Source organism: Coenobita brevimanus, chromosome 85, assembly GCF_032717465.1.
Source record: "Coenobita brevimanus isolate Jiangsu-jjx chromosome 85, ASM3271746v2, whole genome shotgun sequence".
NCBI classification, from domain to species: Eukaryota; Metazoa; Arthropoda; class Malacostraca; order Decapoda; family Coenobitidae; genus Coenobita; species Coenobita brevimanus.
Genome location: NC_137038.1, coordinates 7,874,863 through 7,896,003, shown reverse-complemented (window position 1 = coordinate 7,896,003; position 21,141 = coordinate 7,874,863). Strand labels below are relative to the sequence as shown.

General features: G+C 37.2%; 1 protein-coding gene across 3 annotated transcripts in view; it reads left to right on the top strand.

Moving 5' to 3' along the window:
* Positions 1–20,175, top strand: part of LOC145410342 (pyruvate kinase-like) — an 88,749-nt gene extending 68,574 nt beyond the window's left edge. The window contains exons 9-10 of one of the 3 annotated variants that reach the window (XM_080280482.1): positions 9,761–9,917; positions 19,249–20,175. In XM_080280482.1, the coding sequence (XP_080136608.1) occupies positions 9,761–9,917; positions 19,249–19,261 (170 nt within the window). In that variant the 3' untranslated portion in view covers positions 19,262–20,175. Of the gene's footprint in view, positions 1–9,760; positions 16,963–19,248 lie in introns of those variants that run through there. The other 2 variants (XM_080280480.1, XM_080280481.1) reach the window with 2 other exon arrangements.
* Positions 20,176–21,141: the final 966 nt, after the last annotated feature.

The window sequence follows — 21,141 nt, the reverse complement described above, 5'->3', positions numbered from 1 at the left end:
TCTGTTTGGGATTGTTTTTTCTGTTTGGTTAGTTATACTGTACAGTATAGGGTTTTTGTAGCAGTTATGACCCATGTAGGGGGGCTGGGAGGGGTAGTAAGGCATTATATGAAAAAATGTACCACCCAACATTGCTTTGACTGAATTATGTGAGATAATCAGGGGATTGCTGTGTGTGTATTTTGCAGTACATCTTGCTTTTTGTCAACTGATTTACCATGCACAGCAAGGATGTAGCCTACTGCCAGATTGTTTCATTCAGCATAGATACGGTATCTAGCATAATATATTGTACTTCATTCAGCATAGACAATATATCATAATTAGAGGGATTCTCTCTCTCTCTCTCTCTTTCTCTCTCTCTCTGTAGGACCAGTAGACAGAATTATCCACTGTATAAGAGATCCCCTGTAATAAAGCAGTTTTGATTTGAACCTGACTTTGACAGAGTTAAATTTAACTTAGAGATCCCTCATAATGATGGGATTTGAAATATCTCCATTAAAATCTTCCATACACTGAAATAATTTAATTTTTGTCTGGTTAAATGAAATCCGTTTTTTTATTATGTATTATTCTTTTCAGCGTTCCCTCTGAAGCTTTCGGTTGTCTGGAGATCTGTACCATATGTTTGGCTGCTGGTTAACTAGAGTTCTGAAATGAAAGAATAAAAAAATATATATGCATATATGTAAGAGGTAATTAGGCATTTGGCAAACTGTGTACACTTCATCAAATAAGTATCAGTGCACACTTTGAAAGAATCTGAGGGCACAGGCAGTAGTTATTAGAAATTACCAAGTGATTCTATCCCATGTTTGTGTTCTTGCTGTGGTGGAGATGCCGCACAGTTACTGTATAAAGCTTTCTTTTGACATTTCGTAATATATACTGATCATTTAGGTTATTATCAGACCTCTCCTGTGTGATACTTTTTGATGGTGTGTACTTGTTTAATGAGTCATGTACTGCTCTCGGCCTGAAATGTGTCCTGGTTTGAAATTACAGGCTTTGGAGGGTGAACTGTACTATATTTACCTACTTTGGTTCACTCCGTTTTATTCACCGTTATTTTTCTTTCCTTTTTCTCCTTCAATCTTCGTGGTCATACCCAGTTCCTCAGAAGGGTACGTTGTCCACTGTAGTCCTGAGTCTTGCCTCTGAAATGTGCTCACTCTGTCTCCTGTTACCTTTAGCTTTGCCAGAACCCTGTAGATTAGAGACTGGGTAGCTGCACGAACCACTACCCACCTGACTCTGGGCATAGACTTGAAAGCCCAGTTTATAAGTCCCAGCAGTCCTGTATCACACATCTTCACATGTCACCAGTTCAGCACTAATACCTGTAGTCCATATTGAATGTATACTATGGCTGTCTCATGCAGGACTGATGTGATGGTATTAGTGTTTTTTAACATGTTGCTGGGTCTTGCGAATCATTGAGCAAATTTCTTTTCCTCAAATTCAAATCAGAAAGCCCCCTGTCTCAGCCTGGGTTTGAACTTCTGTCATATCAGATAACAGATCATTTCTGTAACCAGTTAACCTCCACTTAGCTGGAGTGAGGCTCTTGCATTGTTTATGAGTGATTGTAAGCTGGAGTGTTAGGTTTAGTGGCTGTTTTTGACCCGGTAGCCAGCTCCTGCATTCTGAATATTCCAGCAGATGCCTCAAGCCTCAGGTTAAAATGCCTTTAATCCAGTGACATGTTTTTGTTTAAATCTTGCTACGTCCAATTTATTCAGCTGAGGAGCAAGTATTTGAGTAGAGTGGTTACATCTGGCTTTCACTAACATCTTCACTACAGAAAGTCTCCTTAAGATAAATTCTTCTGGAGATAGCAAGAATAAACCAAAGGAATAGGACACTGGATTGAAGGGGCAAAGTGAATCTTGTATGAGAAATATGAAAACTGCCCAGAGTCTTCTATATAAGGGGTTCCAGTGTTGCCATACCCATGCTTGTGTTGCAGTAGAGTAACAGGTTACAAATTGTAACAACTAATTAAGAACTCGAAAGTTGTTACATTTGAGCACTTCTCAGCACAAAGGCTCTTGAACTATTTATACAAAAATGTAGAAAAGAGTGAATATTATTGACTAAAACCAAGGAATCTGACTTTTTGCCCTTGAAATGAATTGGATATTTTTAGAATAATTGGTGTGGTCTAATTGGTGTGGTATATACAGTACTAACTGACACTGTATGTAATATGGGTTAAACTGTGTTGGCAGCAATGTGTTGTGTGTTCAGAAGTGCCAACCAGTGTATAGAAGCTTTTATATTTATTGTTTGGTTGTACCCTTTAATGTTTCCTCAACCTTTCCATAATTCCCTTCAGTCTGGTGACAAAATTATTCAATTTATATTTTCTCTCCCCAGATGATTTTATTCAGCTCTGGGTATACCTCTTGTCATGGAGTAAATGAAGGTTATATCTGATCTCTCCAGTTTAGAGTCTTTACATAGCTAAATATTATTTTTTGGGGGGTATAGAAAATAAAAAATAAAAATGTCATTGGATTGAAGAGTTACAAATAAATCTGTCAGACCCTCTTCTGTATGTTAAACTCCTGATTATTCCAAAGAATACTATACCATAGAAGTTAGAGTCTTTACTGAATGGTGAGGAAACTTTATTTCATTTATATATCTTCATTTTGAAAATAATGGACATGTGTGAAACTTACCTGCAGATTTATGTAGCAAATTGTGATGCAACATTTCCTTATTTCTTAAATATTTTTTTTCAGCTACTGTTTGTAACCTAATCCTTTGAATAATGTGTGGCATAACTTTTTAACCATAATTGTGTAATTTGTTGCTTAATGGTTTTATTAGTCAAATATACCTTCTTGTGATGTTGCATGCATGTTGCACAGTCAGATGTGAGTTGAAGATAATTATGAAATATAACTGCAATTATCATTTGGGCCTCTTGCATGCAGACGGGGAAGAAGAGGGTAGGTGTCACTCAAACCTTTAGTAATACTTGATTTCAGTGTGCTGGACTTCACAGATTGATTTCCTGTCCCATTACCATCATCCATCCATTCATCATCCAGTCTCATATTGCCCATGTCAGTAGCATAGGGGCCCAAGGCTAGGCTTTTAAGTCAAGATATTTAAACACTTAAATGAGGGTGGTATAATTTTTAGTTTTGTTGTGCTTCTACCAGTGAATGAGATACTACTCACTGGAGTAAATGGTTTCTTGGAATACAGGAAAATATAATGATTATCAGGATCCTAATCCATTTTCCCATTAATAATGTAAATTGGGTTGGTGTGATCCAGAAAAAGAAAACTGTTGCACAAAAGCAGTATTGTCATGTAGTATTCCTTAGTGACATTTTTCATTTTATGTCACTACCAGTTTTTTAAGCTTCAGTCAATGGCTTTTTCATTTTCATCTTACCACCAGACAGCTTTTTTCTGTAGGCTTCATTCCAGTGATCTAATTTGTATTTTATGCTACCACAAAGCAGTTTTATTAAACTTTGGAGAGAACATTTGTAGTGATTAGGTTTGAAGCAGTCTTCACTAACCCCATCATAACCTGATGTCTGTCTCCTTAACTGTGCTCAAAAGCAGCTGTTGGGTTGTGTAAACTTCAGGAAAAGCTGGGTCTGTCAGACCCAGGCATATAAAAAGACTATTTGCACACATATGTCATTTAATGATTTCTTGAGTATCCTATGGTTTATAAGGTGTTATCAACTACAAAATTATGCAGATAAGTTTATATTTGCTTAACTCTATATACGAGTATTTATTTTAAAAATTAGGAAAAGACATTGACAAAAAATACATGTTTTTTTTGGGCAGTAGCTATAGAAGAAAACAAAGAACACTGTGAGCCTAGCACTTGTGTCGCAACTTGAGGAATGGAGGTCCTTCATGATTGGAAGAGTGGATTCCACACAGATAGAAATAACCTGCAAACGAGGAGAGCAGATATAGTATGATGTACCTCCTCAGGTACACTTGGGTCTCACACCCCCGAATACAACTTCTGAGTGATATAAAGCAAAACCAGAGAGAGCTAAAAGTAATCCCCCCTACACCTTGCATCGGAACAAAAAGTTAAGATGCCAGTGAGGAGGATCAAGATCCCAGTCATATAGAGGTTACTGGATTAGAGCAGGTCTGTCACACCCAGATGTTCCTGAGCAAGGTTAAGCTGTGTAATGTCATCTGATGGTAGCAACAATGAAATAAAAATGTTCTTGGATTGACGGTTTAAAGATTTTCTGGTCAGTGATTGCCTGCTCTCCTACACTTCGATTTGAATTGGATAGTAAAAGACACTGATTAGCACAGCATACAATCTATTATAGGTGGCCAAGTCCAGTTGTTTCAGATATATATTCTGTGGTATTGTCTCTGATGTCCAAGTGACATTCCCAGTATATTTTGTGTGAATACCATATGATCAGTAGTAGGGTTCGTTTATGAGCTTTTATTTCCAAGCCGCAGTGTTGGGTTGGGAGCAGCCACATCAAGGGCATAAAGTACATTCTCTGTGGACGACTCGTGATCGGCCGTTGCCACCAATCAGCTCCCCACCAAGCAGTGCACCACTGGGGAGTGGGCTCAGTGTAGGGGTGTCACAGCACTCACCAGCTAATGAGAGTATAGCCCCCTTCCACCTCCAGCTCTTTAATAAGCATAGACACACAGTGGGTGAATTCAAAGCATGGCCAGGCACTGAAATGTTTTTATGTAATTATGCATTCAGTTTTTGCCACAATACATTGTTTCCATTAGTAATATGCGTAAGTTTGTAGGCAGCCAATTTGAGCATTTGGTCCATCACTCGTAGGCAGGTTTGACAATCATACAACAGCTAGAACATTAGCAGTCAAAAAGTAGCCAACACAGTCTGATCATACATATTTATTATATGTATTAATTTCACTTCAAAACTTTGGCATGAGGTGTTGTGTTTTCTAGATTTTCATTGATTAATTATATTTGTAATATAATCATGCCGTCTAGCAGACTCAGTGTGTTTCTTGAAACTGTGCAGGTTAAGCAGTCATGTTTTTGCCATACTTTTCAAGGGATTTATGTACTCACTTCTGTACCATGAGTGAATGTGTTGGCAGTGCTATACCAGAACCTTCCCAAGGCAGGAAACATGTATGGGAACTAGAAAATAGGGCCTGTAATATAAGTATGAAGACACCACTGGGCAGGAATATATAATCTGCTAAATTAAGAAGCAAGTGGCTGCTTGAGTTATAGCCCCCATATAGCAATGGCTGCTTTACCATGTTCACAATGTCTGTGATTCAGCATCTGTTCAAGGAGTTTGGGAGATATTGGTGATTATGATGGACAAAATAGTTATCAGTAGAAACTTGTGACTTTGGTGCCTGTGGAAAGGCACCACAAGACAAGCAACCTTGTGGACTGATATTTGAATGAGTATTGCTCTCTCTAATACTCATTATGATATAATAAGTTGTTTTTATATTTTAATGTCACGATTGAAAAACAGTCATGATGTGCATTACAGTGGGGTTACTTTAAGCAAAAAAACATTGCATAATGATTTATTGTATAACGAAGTTAATATAAAGGGTTCATTGGGGATAGGAAGAGGGACTGTGACCACGTAACCTAAAATCTTTAAAATCTTAACCTTTTAGGCCTGTCCTCAGTGCCCCTCAGTAGCACCATGCTTTCCTTGCCAAGAAATTTCCAGTTCACAAGTTTCAGTATTTCACACAAAAAGTTATCACTTTGCTTAAAATGCACCCAACACAAATTGTTATGCACTTGCAATTATTTAGTGTTGCCAGTGGTGTTTCATTGGCCTTTCATGCACAAAATGGAGTGAAAGGGAGATGATCACAGCAAATGTACACACTGGATGGCCATTTTGGTTCTGTCAGCCGACTGGGAGACCATGTGTGCAATGTAGACACAGTTTCAAAGTCACATGTTTCTGTATTTCACACACAAAAAAGTTACCACTTACCATTGAACCCTACACTAACTGTTACATACTGTACTTGCACTGTTATTTGACAGTTGCAGTGGTGTTTCAGTGGCCACTCATGCACAAAATGGAATGAAAGGCAGACAGTCACAGTGAATGTAAATACTGGACAGCCATCTTGGCTCAATCAGCAGACTGGGAGGCATCGTTGTAGTGAAATTGCAACAATTTTGTCATTGTTGTTCCAAAAATGGAACTAACTTCTTGTTCGTTGTTGTAGCAATTTATCGCATAGCGAACAAACTTATAACTAGACGTGCCTGTAACGTAATGGTAGTATTGTGTGTTAGTACAGGTTTCTTTCATCACTGTTATTAATAATTGAGCATGACCTTCAGTTACGGAAGTACTGGGATGAACAGTAATCATGTTCAGTATTGCATTTGATTTTTATAATTACAAGTACTGTTTAGGCTTGCTCACCATACAAGGCATTAAACATTTTACAAATATTTTAATTACCTTTTTTTTTAAATATTTGTGGTGTTACTAAGGGAAGATGCCTTGATGGCATATGTGCATAAAGCTGTTCCAGTGGAAGTAGAAATATTTTTTCATCCAGTTGATGCATATGAGGTTAAAAATAGTCCTACAGCTTTTTTTTTTTAAAGAAATTACTAATGCTACTTAAGTACTGGCATACTGTATTTATTTTTTAATTTGTTTTATGGTGGAATGTATGTTGTGCTAATTAGTATCCCGTATGGAATTGGCCTTCCTGTTTATGACCATGACTTGTTGTACAGGAAGTTAAACAGTAGAAGGCTCGCATGGAGCATAAGGCTATAGATTCATAGGTCAGAAAGAATGGTAAGTAATAGCATAATGCTAGCTGGCACCTTCAGCAACTACAACAGTGCAACATTTCTTGCCATTTTCTCTTATGAATTGAGAACATCACCCCATCCTCAGGTGAGAAAAGTCAGGATGATGTTGATGGTGAAGTCTTACGAGTATGAAAAATATCTTACAGTGCATGAGTAGGAAGATAGGGTGTAACAATCATATATTTTAACATATGCAAGGTCAGTAGTAACAGTTCTGAGGATTGTATTTATTTGAGTTTAGGTGTTGTAACACCTCTTCATTTGCAGTTTATCAAGTATATTACACTTAATAATTGCTCTGTTACTGTATGTTATTTGTGTCTTCTTTGGCAACTTAGATTACATACACAGCATAGAAGACAATACCAGTATTAATTTTATGTATACAGAAGTAAACTCATAAGAAAATACAGGTATACCTCATTTAACAATAGGGATGTGTTACCTCCCAACATTATGAAATTGGTTAACATTAAATACAGTATACAGCGTAAGTTATAACATGTTCAGTGGGGATACTTTACCAAACATCCCAGTGTTGACCATTTAGGGGGATATTTGTACTTAATTAATCAAGAATCAGCCTGAGTAATGTCCATAGCCACCTAAAACAGCACATTCTATACTAATTGTAAATCTTAACTTGTCGTAGAATTTTGCCATTTTGCATCATATTTCACGTTCCCCAGTGGAAGAAAAAAATATTGCAGGTCTGCATTCCTCCCATAGCACTTCATGACCAGCATCATATTTTAGTGTCAGTGTCTTTACAACTTAGCATTGAAAATGGAGCAATTCCAGGTTAGAGTAAAGCAGTACATCAGGATAAACCACTGTAGATGAAGTATCAAGCATAGATCATGGTGATATTGTTGATAGTATTCTGTAATGTATTTTGAACTCAAGCCCTCAGTGATTAAGTGCTCAGAGAACTGTTTTATATTGTACTTTTCATGCATAGTTGTCATTTTGTCCTCAAAATATCATTCAGAATTGAAATGCGCAGATCATATTGAAGATAATTGTATCACACTGACTTGGTGAAGGCTCAGGGCAGCTTTATTATAGCTAAGTAAACAGTGGTTTGGTCAGCTGGTCAGAAGAATGTTCTAAATTGTACTTTTCACACATATTAGTCAGTTTTTGTTACATGAGTACTTGTAAAATATTCATCATTGTTCAGACTTAATATGCAGACCATATTATGGATAATATCACACTAACTCAAGGTGAGGGTTCAGGGCAATGTTTTGTGGTTGGTGCCAGGCAGTCATTACATCGAATTCTCCCCCTTCACCAAATATCTTGAAATTGGGTGTGTTAAGTATGAATGATGTCAAATTTACCATCATTAAACTGAAGTATTGTTCAGTGATGCATTCTTAAAGGGGTTATACCTGTAGATATATATATATATACAGAAATAAACTGCCAAGAAGAATGTGCTACATAGCCTCCTTCGCCAGTGAAAAAGCCCTTAGACTGAGCTTTGTTCAGTTGATAGTTTCCTGGTACTTGTGTCCTTTGTCACCAGTGTTTGAATTGTGCTATTCTGCACCTTTGTTTCTAATAGTACAGACAGTCATTGTATGAAGACACCCCCCTATCACTCTCTCTCTCTCTCTCTCTCTCTCTCTATAAAAAAATAAAAAAAAAAACCTTTTAAAAGTTCCATTGCTGGCTGTGAAGTCGATTTGTCAATGTTTTCAGTTAACGGTATGAGTTGTATGGAAAAAGCATTGATAGTTTGGAAAATGCTCCCCACCAGTAACAAGAGCTGTCTGTATTTGGCTTGTCTTACATGTTCACAAATGCTCTCCCTTCCATCCACCAGAAACTCCCCTGTGTTTGCTATTTTATTTTGTTGGGTTGTAGTGATGCACTTTACAGTTTTATGGATTTATTTTTATTGTTCATTATGATTCTGATGGTGTGCAGCCTTTGTGTCCTGTATATCAGAAGAATGCTGCCATAAACCATTCATTCCTCTGATGTACAGACAGACACAAGTATCTTTCCAAAGTTTGACAGTTACATAGAAAAAAAAAAATGAAATGGGCGCTTATAAAGATAGGATTTAAGTTGTATTTTGCCAGTTGTAAATTTTCTTGAGACGGGACTGGGAAGATAGTTGTTTCTTTTTTTGTACTTTTAATTCTTGCTTCCTCCTGATTATTTTATTCAACTTTGGGGTGACTTTGAAGTGGAGGGGTTGGTTATGGCTTTCACTAACTCTTTCACTGATAAAAACTCTAAAGGTGAATGAGACCATCAAGAGGCAGTATGAAAGAAATAAGAAGTACGTCATCAAATTGAAGAGTAAGTATTTTTGTGGCCACTGCCTAAAGACGTCTTAAGCACTAGACCCCATTAAGTACAATGTATTTATTATATTCATGTTACCTCCTTATTATTCAACTTAAAGATCTGCAATACTGAAGAGATTTAATAAGGCTTTATCTGACTGGACTGATGGGGACTTAAGTTAAAGATCCAGTATTCATGCCTACTCGAGGTACGAAGATGGTATGGTGTGCAGCATCACAGATTTGCCATCATAATTCCTACAGCTATTTACTAACCATAAAAAAGCAAATATAAAGCTTGTTACCTTGGATACATTGTTTTTAGTTAGGTTTGTAGAATAGCTCTTGGTGAAATCTGCTTACACATCTTTAAAAATTTTATATTTTCAGTTTAAGAATAATAGTGTTAAGTTTAGTAGTGATTATGTATATTAAGGTTATATATTGTAGTTTCTCCTTTAGTGTTGATAACTTCATTTCTTCTTTAAATGAAAACATAAAAAAAAGAAGCTTTTATATATTGTAATTGTAAGTATTCACATGAGAGATTACTTGGTTATCACCTACTGTAAGATTACTCAATCAGTGACTGACTTGGCTACTTGTTGCCCTCCTAGCTGAACGTGTGGAGGACTGGATGGAGGATGTCAACGCCCGTGTGGACTATGCTGTGGCCTTTGGAAAGCAGCGCAAATTTATCAAGGCTGGCGACCCTGTGGTAGTTGTGACTGGCTGGCAGAAGGGCGCTGGCTTCACCAACACCATGCGTGTCCTGTACGTTAAATAAACAGTCTGCTGGTCTCGTTAAGGGCCCGTTACCAGTGGCCCTTGTTTGCTGACCCCAGATAGTTGGCCCTAGATTTGTGGTACTAGAAAATTGGTGGCCTCTAGTCTGGTGGCTGTATATGGGTTGGGGCTTGGAGTGGTGTTCGGGACTGTGGTATGAGAGAGCCCAAGATGCCAGTATAATCATCTGTGAATCCCCTTCCTGTCACTTCCTTCCCCCTCTTTCTGGGGGGTGTGGGGATGGGGGTGGGAGTAGGGAGCACCCAGTTAAATATGCCATTTGTGTATATATATATATTATATATATATATACACACACACACACACACGAGACATGTGGATCCCCGCTCTCTCACTACCACCTCCCTTCTTTTTTTAGGGGGTTGTTGGGTTGGGGAGGGAGTAAGGGCCACACAATTAAACAGTATATATATTGTACTTGAGATGTCCCTTTTGTCACTGCATATTGAAATCTTGTAAATAGAAAACAACATATTACCATGATTATCTTGCTGCATCTTAACCCTTGGTAGTGCAGGCATTGTACAAGTTGATTCTTTCTCCTAAACATGCAGTCAGCTTAATTATAGTGTTCAGAATGTCTGGATGGTTTGCTGACAAATCACAGAACAAGATGGCATTAAGTTATTCTTGTGCCATTTTGCATCAAGAATTTGCTTGAGTATGTGGGTGTAGTTGTCAGGTGTCAAAGTTGTTTGGTTGTGCTTTTTGTCTTGATTTTGGCCCTTTATGTGAATATTGGGTTTGTGTGTAGAAATTCTGGAGGTGGAACCAAATGTAAGGGTCATGTCAAGTTTTTGGTATGTTGTGGCTGTGTATGTTAAAATATCCTTGTAACAGCAAAAGGCTTGTTTGGTAAAAATTAAGTTTTGGTACCTTGGCCTGTAATATATTGTAATGTTATGAACCAGAGGCACAGTGGAGGGCACTAATTTCTTAGAATAACAGTTTTCTTCACACCTGTCTAACCATCACTAAACTACTAATGCACCTTCATGTGGAAAAATTAAGTACTGGTACATGAAATGTAGTGACATCACAATAATCACTTCAGCATGGTGACATACCGGCACTTTATTTTATATTCTAATCATGCTATTGGCAGATGATTGTAGTCAACTAAAGGAAAACAAATCATAGTGAAAGTGGGTAATGGAGGTTATATCTAACACCATCAAATAGAAACATCTCCCCTAAACTGCATGAGTTCATCGTTCTATACCAAGAAAATTAGAAAGTACATCATTGGATTGAAGAAGTGAATTAACTGGATCTTTGAAGAAATTATACAGTATAGAGCACTAGGAAACATGATTGAGCCTCCTGACCAAATCATCAATCATGCACTTCCAACTTGTAGGGGGGGGGGGGCCTGGAATCTGATACATCCAAATCATTAAGGGAGAAGAAAACTACCTGGGGCCAGTATTTTAAAGACAAGGTTGCATTTTTTTTTTTTTTTTTAAGACAATTTCACTTTTACATGCAGTTTGCTCTTCCTTGTTTGTCCTCCCATTTTCTCTACTAGTATATTCAATTTGGCATTCCAGGTTTCATGCACTTTCATAACTGAGTCATCGTAACCCCACTTTCTGTCACATAGAGTGGAAAGAACAAGAGCAGAGAGTCCCTGTGTTTTAATAAGTGTGAGTTCAAGAAGGGATAATCAGTAACTTTTTAACCACTCTTGCTGTCGCCATGCAATTTTATTCACATCAGGAAGGATCTTTTATAGTGAAGGGGTTAATTAAAGCTTTATTCAACCTTTCTTGCTGGAAGTCTCTCTGATGGGAATAAAATAATCTGTTGATAGAAATTACTGTCCAGGTATAAATTGGAAAATACCTCATTCGATTGAAAGGGTTATAGTCAAACTGCCTCAAATTTTCTATACATCCAGTCGCATCACACAGCTTACATATTGTTCACTCACTGTCATATCTCCAGGAGCTATAGGAAGAAATTAAGTCAAATAGTTGTTTGCAGGCAGATGGATTATGCACATAATGGTTGTGATGCTTCTAACTGAAGATTTTCCAGAACTGATCTATCCCACAGTTACATATGAAGTAGCTGCTTGAGTGTATATAACCTATGAGATGTAGCCAAGAATTTCCAAAACTAATGGTAAGTGAATGAATGTCTGTGCTATATTGCAGAAGCTAGCTGCTGCTGAACTATCTTTCTGCCCGATTCTCCTCCTCTCACGTGATAAGAAACTCGTATTTGCTGATGATGATTATGGTGTACACTAATCCTACCATCATTATCCATATATCATAAGTTGGTTGTAGAAGAACTTCATACCAGGACACCTTTAGCAATCATTCATTTAGTGCTGGTGTCCTGCATAATTTCTACACTTCCTTTCTTCCCTCCTCGATCTGTCTCAACATCATTGCATGATTCATTATTGCGATTAAGTATGTTTCTAATGCTTTAATAATTCAAAGTTTTACTGTTGTGATAATTCAGATTTATTTCTATAATGGTCTTAAGCCATCAGATAGCTCTTCCTTACATTTGCATTCAGTCTGGTCCTACCCATCATTAGTTATTACTGGTACAGTTGCCTCTCCTTCAGTATTATCAAGTTCCCCTTTTTCTACTGGTGACCTGCACCTCCATTAATTTTTCTTGACAGTTTTTTGAAGTACAGTATTTTATTGCAGTATAAATTTTGTAAACAACACTTTGATTCTTATTTTATGCAGGCTAAGGAAAATTTTACACAGGCTAAGGAAATTAGAGGGAAAACTGTACTTGGTTACCAGTGAGTTAAGTTATTTTGTGATATTTTCTGGAAAATAATGGCCAAGTATTTTTAGTAATTGTCTGTTACGTAATGTACACAGCTAATTATTGTGAGTCAATATTATCCATGCACAAGTTGGTATAGCATTTGTCAGCTTTAAATGTGATTGTAAATTATGACAGGTATGTTTGTGTGTATGCAGCGTGTGTGAGTGTGAGTTATTCGTAGGTAGTTGATCCAGGATATTCGGAGGATATTAATCTACACTCTATCATGACACTTCCATTTGTTATACTCATTGTGCCCTGTATGTATAACTCAAGAAGCAATTCAGTAGTATTGGAATATAATCAGACAAGAAAAAAATTTGGTCTTTTATTTAGTTAAAGAAATTGACAGGAATGAAAGTAGCTGTTTTGCTAACACCATGTGAGATGAAGTTATTGATATGAATGAGAATAATTATAAACTGAACATGGGGAATGTTGATTGTTGAGGGAGTTGAGAGAAGTGAAAGTATTGATATGAGAATTTATTTTTGTTGATGTTAAAATACTGTGGTGTGGTTTTCATACTCCTACTAGAGAAGTTACAATAGTGCATGTTATGATATTGACAGGTCAGTTTGGCCATAATGTGAATATATGAGTATATTATGGCAGTGAGGGATATACTAAATCTGTGTAGTTATACTGTACTTGTACTGATCCTGTGTACGTAGGATTATTGTTGGCTGGTTTCTTCTATGCACCACATCAAAACTACTTGCTGATAAGCTAGTCACTCTTGAGGCTTCTCTCTGTATCACTGTCCTGTAGACCAAATGGTGTACACAGTAAGCTTCACTGTTTAGTTCCAGATGTACTCAACACACTGGTGCTTGTTGCTTAAATGAGTAAGGATTGTATTCTTTCCAGGTTAGGAGACTTTGTAGTACCTGTTGCACAGAGAATTATATATCATACTCTGCTAAACCTACCTGTTCTCTTGTATACTATCTGTGGCTGTGCAACATTGGTATAAAACATACAAGAGAATAACATGCCATATGTTAAATAAACCAGTAAGGTTTAGAAAGCCTCCATAACCCATTTGAATACAGTTCTGAGAGTTTGATGTAGCCACAGACACCTTTCATGTGACTGAACTTGGCTTTAATCGTAACAGCCTAATATACACTGCAAAAGTTGGGTACATCTGATACCAGACTGTCAGTGTTGTCAATTGCTGTATCACTGCTGGGTCTCAACTGTCCTTTATCTCCTCAGAGCCTCATATCACACCTACCAAAGATAGTCTGTGCTTATGGCATCTTCGTTATCTCATGTTCTGGCAGTAAAAACATTGGTATGATTATTGTCTTGTATTTTATCCTAAGTTTGCTAGGTTCATACATGAGCATAAAAATATTAATAATGCAATTCTTACCCCAACTGGTGGCAATACAGTAATTATAGGTGGATTGTCAAACTTTTGGTTATGATTTTTCTTTCTTCATTAGACCTTTTTGCCTTAACAGTAAATGTTACGGAAAATGCACATCGTTCATCTGCAGAAAAGGAGAGGTAATTAAACTGAGTAAAATTATGTGACATATCCCTGTGCTAAAAGGGATTATAACAGTAGTTTCTTAGCCTCTTGAGTAAACACACTTCCTCTAGGCTGAATAGTATGCTGCAGTAGTCACATACTAGGAATTATTAGACATAACTGTACATAAGGGGTAAATGCCAATTAGCCCATTCACTGCCAAGCTCCACATAAAATCTTGTGCACCCATACCAAACTGTCATGGGGTAGTATTGTTATACAAAAAAGGTGTTTCAGCTATTTGTACTTGATCCAAAGTAATGAAGTGTATATGTCATAGAGCGATTATAAAATTCAGATGCACCGATGTACTGTACATCATCATCATCATCATCATCATCATCATCCGGACCTTCTTTCCCACTGTAGGGCAGGGTGAGGAGTAGCTGTATATTAAAATGAATATATTTGATTTAATAATTTGTGTGGGATTTATCAAACGGTTCTTGGTAGCACAGTATTGATTGATAATAATGGCTGTCAGAGCCCATTGCAAAAATACATGCCATTTACAATTAAGGGGTTACGTGTCTTTAGATTTGCAGTTCTCATCTTTCACAGTGTGATACTGTAGTTTTGAGTAAGCAGACGTGCCAAAATACCAACCCAGACTGGAAGTAACAGTGATATAAGTTCATGATTGAGAGTTCACACACATTTGAAAATGACAGATGTGTCTTGTCCTTTAATTATTTTTGATGGAGAAGTTATGGTTTCACTTTATCCCTGGTCGGACCTGTGAAAAAGAGTCAGTGTTTGTGAAAAATTATAAGTTTCAGATGATATTTTGCCCCAGTTGTACTAGTTCACATACAGTGCTGATGACAAAACATGCAGTGAAATTCCATACTCCATTATAATTATAGAAATGCCAAAATGAAGCAGTAAATGACCAACTAGTTTCGGTAAGTATTGATTCATTTGCTTAGTCATAATGTTATAACAAAACTAACACTTATCATAACCCTTTTCCATCAATCTTCCATATCACCTCAATGCTATTCAACCCTGGTGCTTGGCGTGTGTGTTTTGGGAAGATCTGTTGGGATTAACTCTTGACCCTCTGTAGTCAGTGGTAAGTATGTTGATGTCCAAAATGTGTTTGTTCTTCAGTAGCATTAGTAGTAGCAGTAATATAAGGTGTCTCTTAATGAATTCTTGATTTAAGTTAATTAATCAAAGTTTTGGATCATGATGGACCTTTACTAAATTATTCTTGATAATGCAGTTACACACCAAAACTGACAGGTTATAGTGTAAAATCATTCATTCAGTGGCTCAAAGCATATGGTGCCTGTGAAAGCCATGTATCCATATCATGCTTAGATTAAGCTTTAGGAGATAACAATCATATTCCTGCTCTGCATTAGCCAGACACAATATTAAGCCCTAAATGAACTTCCATGCTTCAGTCAGTTCATCCTCCCCTGAGCCAGATGCATGTCACATCTCAATTGCCGAGACAATTAGGGTGAAACCTTAACGAGGTTGCTTTCAGAGCCTGCTCACCTGATGACATACTCACCCATGAAAGGTCACTTGTCAAGACATTCTGTTCCTGGGAGAATGTCTGTCCACAAATAAATGTCAGGCTACTTTTACTGAAAAAATAATTTCTGGGGTGTGAAGAAGTGTGTCTGATCTGGACATTCCTTGGTGACAAAAAGCTGAATAATGTGGTCTTGTAGTTCACCTAAGTACAAGAGACCTGCCTTTGAATACTGTAATGGGCCATGCTATCACAAGAAAATCAGGGCCATTTGAAGCTCCTTGGCACCAGTGTGAAGCTGAATATGATGTGAAGATCATCACACTGCCAATATAAACCACTATATGAATATAAATCATAAAGAAATGGCACATCAGCTGATTTGGCAGTAAAGAGTGCAATCCATCCATCCATCCGTCCAGTCCTATGTCACCCCATGAGGAGTGTAGGAGCCCAGGGCTAGGCAAGTTGGTCCTGATGTTTAAGATGAGAGTGACCAGCCTCACTCATCCCTGAGTGGCATTATGTGAGCAGTAACCCTAACCATCCCTTGGATATAAACTTACACAGACTCAGTCTGATTGGAGCACCTTAATTACCCACAAAACCACCAGGTGCCATAATTTGGTTACTGTATATGTTTACCATCCAGCATAGTAAATGGTTTCCTGGTGTACAGAAAACCACTTGGCTTGTCACTCAGTGTAGAGTCACCCATAGGCAGAAGGAAGAGGAAGGAGAAAAGAGAAGAAAGACAGAAGAGGGAGTGTAAAGTCACCCTTAGGCAGAAGGAAGGTGAGAGTGAAGGAATGAAAGACAGAAGAAGAAGGAAAGGAGAGAAAAGGACAGGCACCCAAAGACGCATTACATTGAGTGGATGGTGAGTGGCCCCAGCTACCACATAAAGAGTGCCAAGTTGTACAGTTAATCCCAGCAATGCCATGTTCTTATGCATATACCATTTGCTAATTTTTGCCTCACAGATCAAAGTAATTAACATTTTTGTCTACATATTCACACTGATGGAAATTTGTATATACCTAACTGAAAAAGGGTACTTTATAATAAAATCATAATTGTTGACATGATACAGCATTAACTAGTCCACTGTTAAATGAGAGTTGTCTGAACAAGGGGTTACCATGAACTTGTACATTAAAAAAAAAAAAAAAAAAAAAGTGGTGCTCCAATTGTAATGGCAAATGAGACATGATTTATGTCATATGCATCTTGCTTTAGGAGGACATGTTTGAAGCCAGGAGGTTCACACAATGGGTTTTAAGTGTTTGCCTGATGTTAGTGCAGCGTCACTGAAATGAGGTATTTGTGAAGCATAATCTAAGCACAGTTTGAATACCTAGCTTTTGCAGGCACTAGATCCATTTAGTCTGTGTTAAACCTTGAAAACTCACATACAGTAATACTGATTCTTTTTTTGTAGCCTATACAAGGAGCAATCCATAGAATGCATGAAGCAGAATATATTACTCAAATATCTTAGGTATAATCTGACAAACTAAAGGTTCTTAATTAGTGTTAACCACTTAAGAGAACTTTACTGAGTATAGTTGAGAATTCAAAGTTAAACTAATACTGATTTTTTTCTAGCAAGTGGGATGTGTTGCTGACTTAGTTTTATATGCCTATGATGTACAGCAGTAGTAGTGGCTATCTCAATACTTGTAGTGTAGAAGATTTTGCTTTACAGTGGGCCCTTGGTTTGTGCATTTTTCATTAGTGCAGGAGATGGTATTGTGACTTTCCCTCCATAGGTGCAGTCAGGAGCAGCTATAACAGAGAGCTGTGACACACACACACACACACACACACACACACACACTGTTCAAGCCAAACGTGACCGCTGCATTGGAGAGTAGTCATCATCGTCATCATGATACATTACACCATATATTGACGCTAACTTTCATACTGCTTTTGTATGCATATTCAAGCTTTGGTTGTAAGTGAAAAAGAAAAAAAGTATTCTGTGATAGGAGTTGTGTGGGGTGTTTTCTTACCGTATTGTTGCAGTACTGGGAAGAGGTATTGGGCACCTCCCATGACACCTTGCAAGTATTTTGCACCAGACAGGCTAAGAAAAAGTATGTTGTCATCTGATTCCAGAAGTTTATATAGCTTGAGCTTGTATTCATGCTTGCTGCATAGCCAGATTTTCCAGTTTTCCATAATATGTTAGAATATATATGGATCAAAATTTTTAAAAATAGAGTAATGAATAGTAAAAGTTCCTTGTGACCTTGTGATATGAAAATAAATGATAACAAAAGTGTCAGTGGAGTTGATTTCTGACACCAAGCTGCAGTAAGCTCAGTAAGATAGGATACTGTTGCCTTTGCAACAGACACCTCATACCAGAGCAGAATAATGCATGTGCTGATTGTTGACTGCCACATTTAATATGAATTGACTTTATACATATACGAATACCCAGAGTTTCCGTTTATTTCACAGAACGTTGTAACAGTGGTATGTTTACAAGGTGTTTAGGATTATTTTGGTGATAATTTATAGAGAAATGAGATTTTTGCCATGTGGCCAGCAGCAAATAAGCCATTATTATGATATTCCAATATTAATTATTAATGTAGCTTTGGTTAATGTGGTCTTTTCTCAGAGAAGGTAACTGCAATAACCAAGGGCCCCCTGCACCAGAATGATTAATAATATTGAGGTTGCACTGCAAGATTAACATTTACATGTGAAGCATTTCAGACCTAAGGCAACCACCTGTGAATGTGAATGAGAGATTGTGTTTTAAGTGTCAGTTTGCTTTATCTTACAGTTATAGAGCTTCATAATGTTTTGAGGCTAAACAAAAGTGCACTTGACAATGTGATCATTGTGAAATGTTAGGTGTTGCTAAATTAGGCCTTTCAAGAATATTGTTAAAGATACCATTTTAAATGTTGCATTAGAGAGTTATTCTGCCAACTTAAAGAATGTTGTGCTGAATACTGTATTTAGCTCGGTACAGCGGAAATTTTTCTCCTGAGAGTATGATCTCTGATTGCTTTATCGCTATAGGTTGCTTAGATAAGTTCAACAAATATTGCTGCATCAAGCTACTTCATCCACATCAGTCCATTGATATATTGTGTTAGTTAGTTCCTGCTGCTACCAAACAGTTCTGTGAAGAATTATTGAGACTTTTTTAAAGTGAAGAAGTCAGATGTGATCTTCAATAACTCCTTCACTGCATGAGATCTCTCCTTGGCTAAATATCATCATCTGGAAGCTGCTAGAATAAGATTAAAAATGTCATTAGATTGAAAGAGTTGAAGAAATGCAGCTGTATCCTTATCAAAAAACTGAAAATAGAGTCAATAATAGGTTATCAGATTAAAGAGGTTGAGGCATTACTACAGTATACTTATCAAAAGACTGGAAGTTATAGTCATCACTTCAGTTTGAGAAACATATTATAATGCATTGCTTTATTTCAGAATTACATGTTGAATCTGAGAGGAAGGAGGGCTGGATCATAAGGCAAAGGACATGCTGGAGTACGGCATATGTGACATCTCAAAGGATTTTTTTTTTTTTTTTTTTAATTCTTAGTAGGCTATACTGTAATATTACATTATTTAAAAGGCATCCAACAGAAAATAATGTAGCTGTCAGTTTTTTATTATAGTACTATAGTTTTTTTCGTTGCAAATGTTCTGTAAATTTAATCCATTTTCAAATTAATACATAAAATAGCTCATCATTGCTGTATTGTACACTGGAAGTTTGTGGTATTTTTCAAAGACTTAAAAGAATGGTAATACTGTACTGTAGTCATTTACGTAACTTCATTACTGTGATGTAATGCATGATTAAAAAAAAAAAAGTTAAGAATTGTATCCATCTTTTTTAGTTGGAAATAAGGTGGTGGTGATGACAGAGCTGTGTGTCTGCTTGGTGAATTATATAACGTACTTTCTTGAATCTGACATTAAACACTGGCACTGTACATATGACAATACCTTCAGTATGATCTGATAAGATAATTTGTAATTATTTGTATTAGTATTAGTAGTAGTTGTTCCCTGGGCAGTCTGGCTGAATGGCCCTGAGTCCCTAAGGAAGGCCACGATCGAGATTGGGCTTTCCCGCAGAGCTCTCAAGGAGTGTATGTTGCGCTGTTGGCGCAGGTGATTGTGTGCAATGCAGTCTTCCATAATGTGTTTAATAGTATGGGGTACTGTGTTGCATCCTGGAGGGGCATCAGCGACAGAGTCATCCAGCCTCTTCTGATGACTTAAGTGCTGGATGATGCCCACATCTCAGCCTAGCCAGGTGTAGAGATGAGTACATACTGGGTAAAATGGTAAGAATATATATATAATATATATATATATATATATATATATCGAATCCACCCGAGGGTCATTGGTAGACATCAGGAAGGGCATCCGGTCATAAAATGCTACACGCTCCAAACCAAAGTCCTCTGCCCAGGGGCAACGCCTTAGCCCTTATCCAAAAAAGGGGTACCTGGCGTAAAAACTCACACACTCTATATATATATATATATATATATATAATATATATATATATATATATATATATATATATATATATATATATATATATATATATATATATATATATATATATATATATATATATATATATATATTTATTTTCATCCATCCATCATCCAATCCTACATTGCCCCATGAGGAGTGTAGGAGCCTGGGGTAGGCAGTTGGTCCTGACATTTAAGATGAGAGTGACCTGCCTCACTCATCCCTGAGTGACATTACATGAGCAATCAACCCCAACCATCCCTTGGATATAAACCTTCACCGGCTCAATCCGATTGGAGCGCAATAATTACCCACTAAACCACCAGGCGCCAAAATTTGGCTATATGGTTACCACCCAGCGTAGTAAATGGTTTCCTGGTGTACAGGAAATCATGTGGCTTGTCACTCAGTATAGAGTCATTGGCAAAAGGAAGAGGAAAAAATGAAGGAAAGAAAGACAGAGGAGGGAGTGTCAAATTACCCGTAGGCAGAAGGACAAGGAAAGAATGAAGGAAAAGAAGGCCGAAGAGGATGGAAGGAAAAAAGGATGGAGGAGAGGAAAGGGCAGACACCCAACAGCAACACTACATTGAGTGAGTGGATGGTGAGCACCCCCACCTGCCACAAATATATACATATGCATACATACATACATTGAATTGCAGTTGCATTCACTGCTTGTTGGTGGACTGGAATTCTTTCTGTTTTACCCAGTATGCATATATATATATATATATATAGATAGATAGATAGATAGATAGATAGATACACACACACACACACACAGTTTTATTGGTACTCAGCATAGGTGTATGATATAAT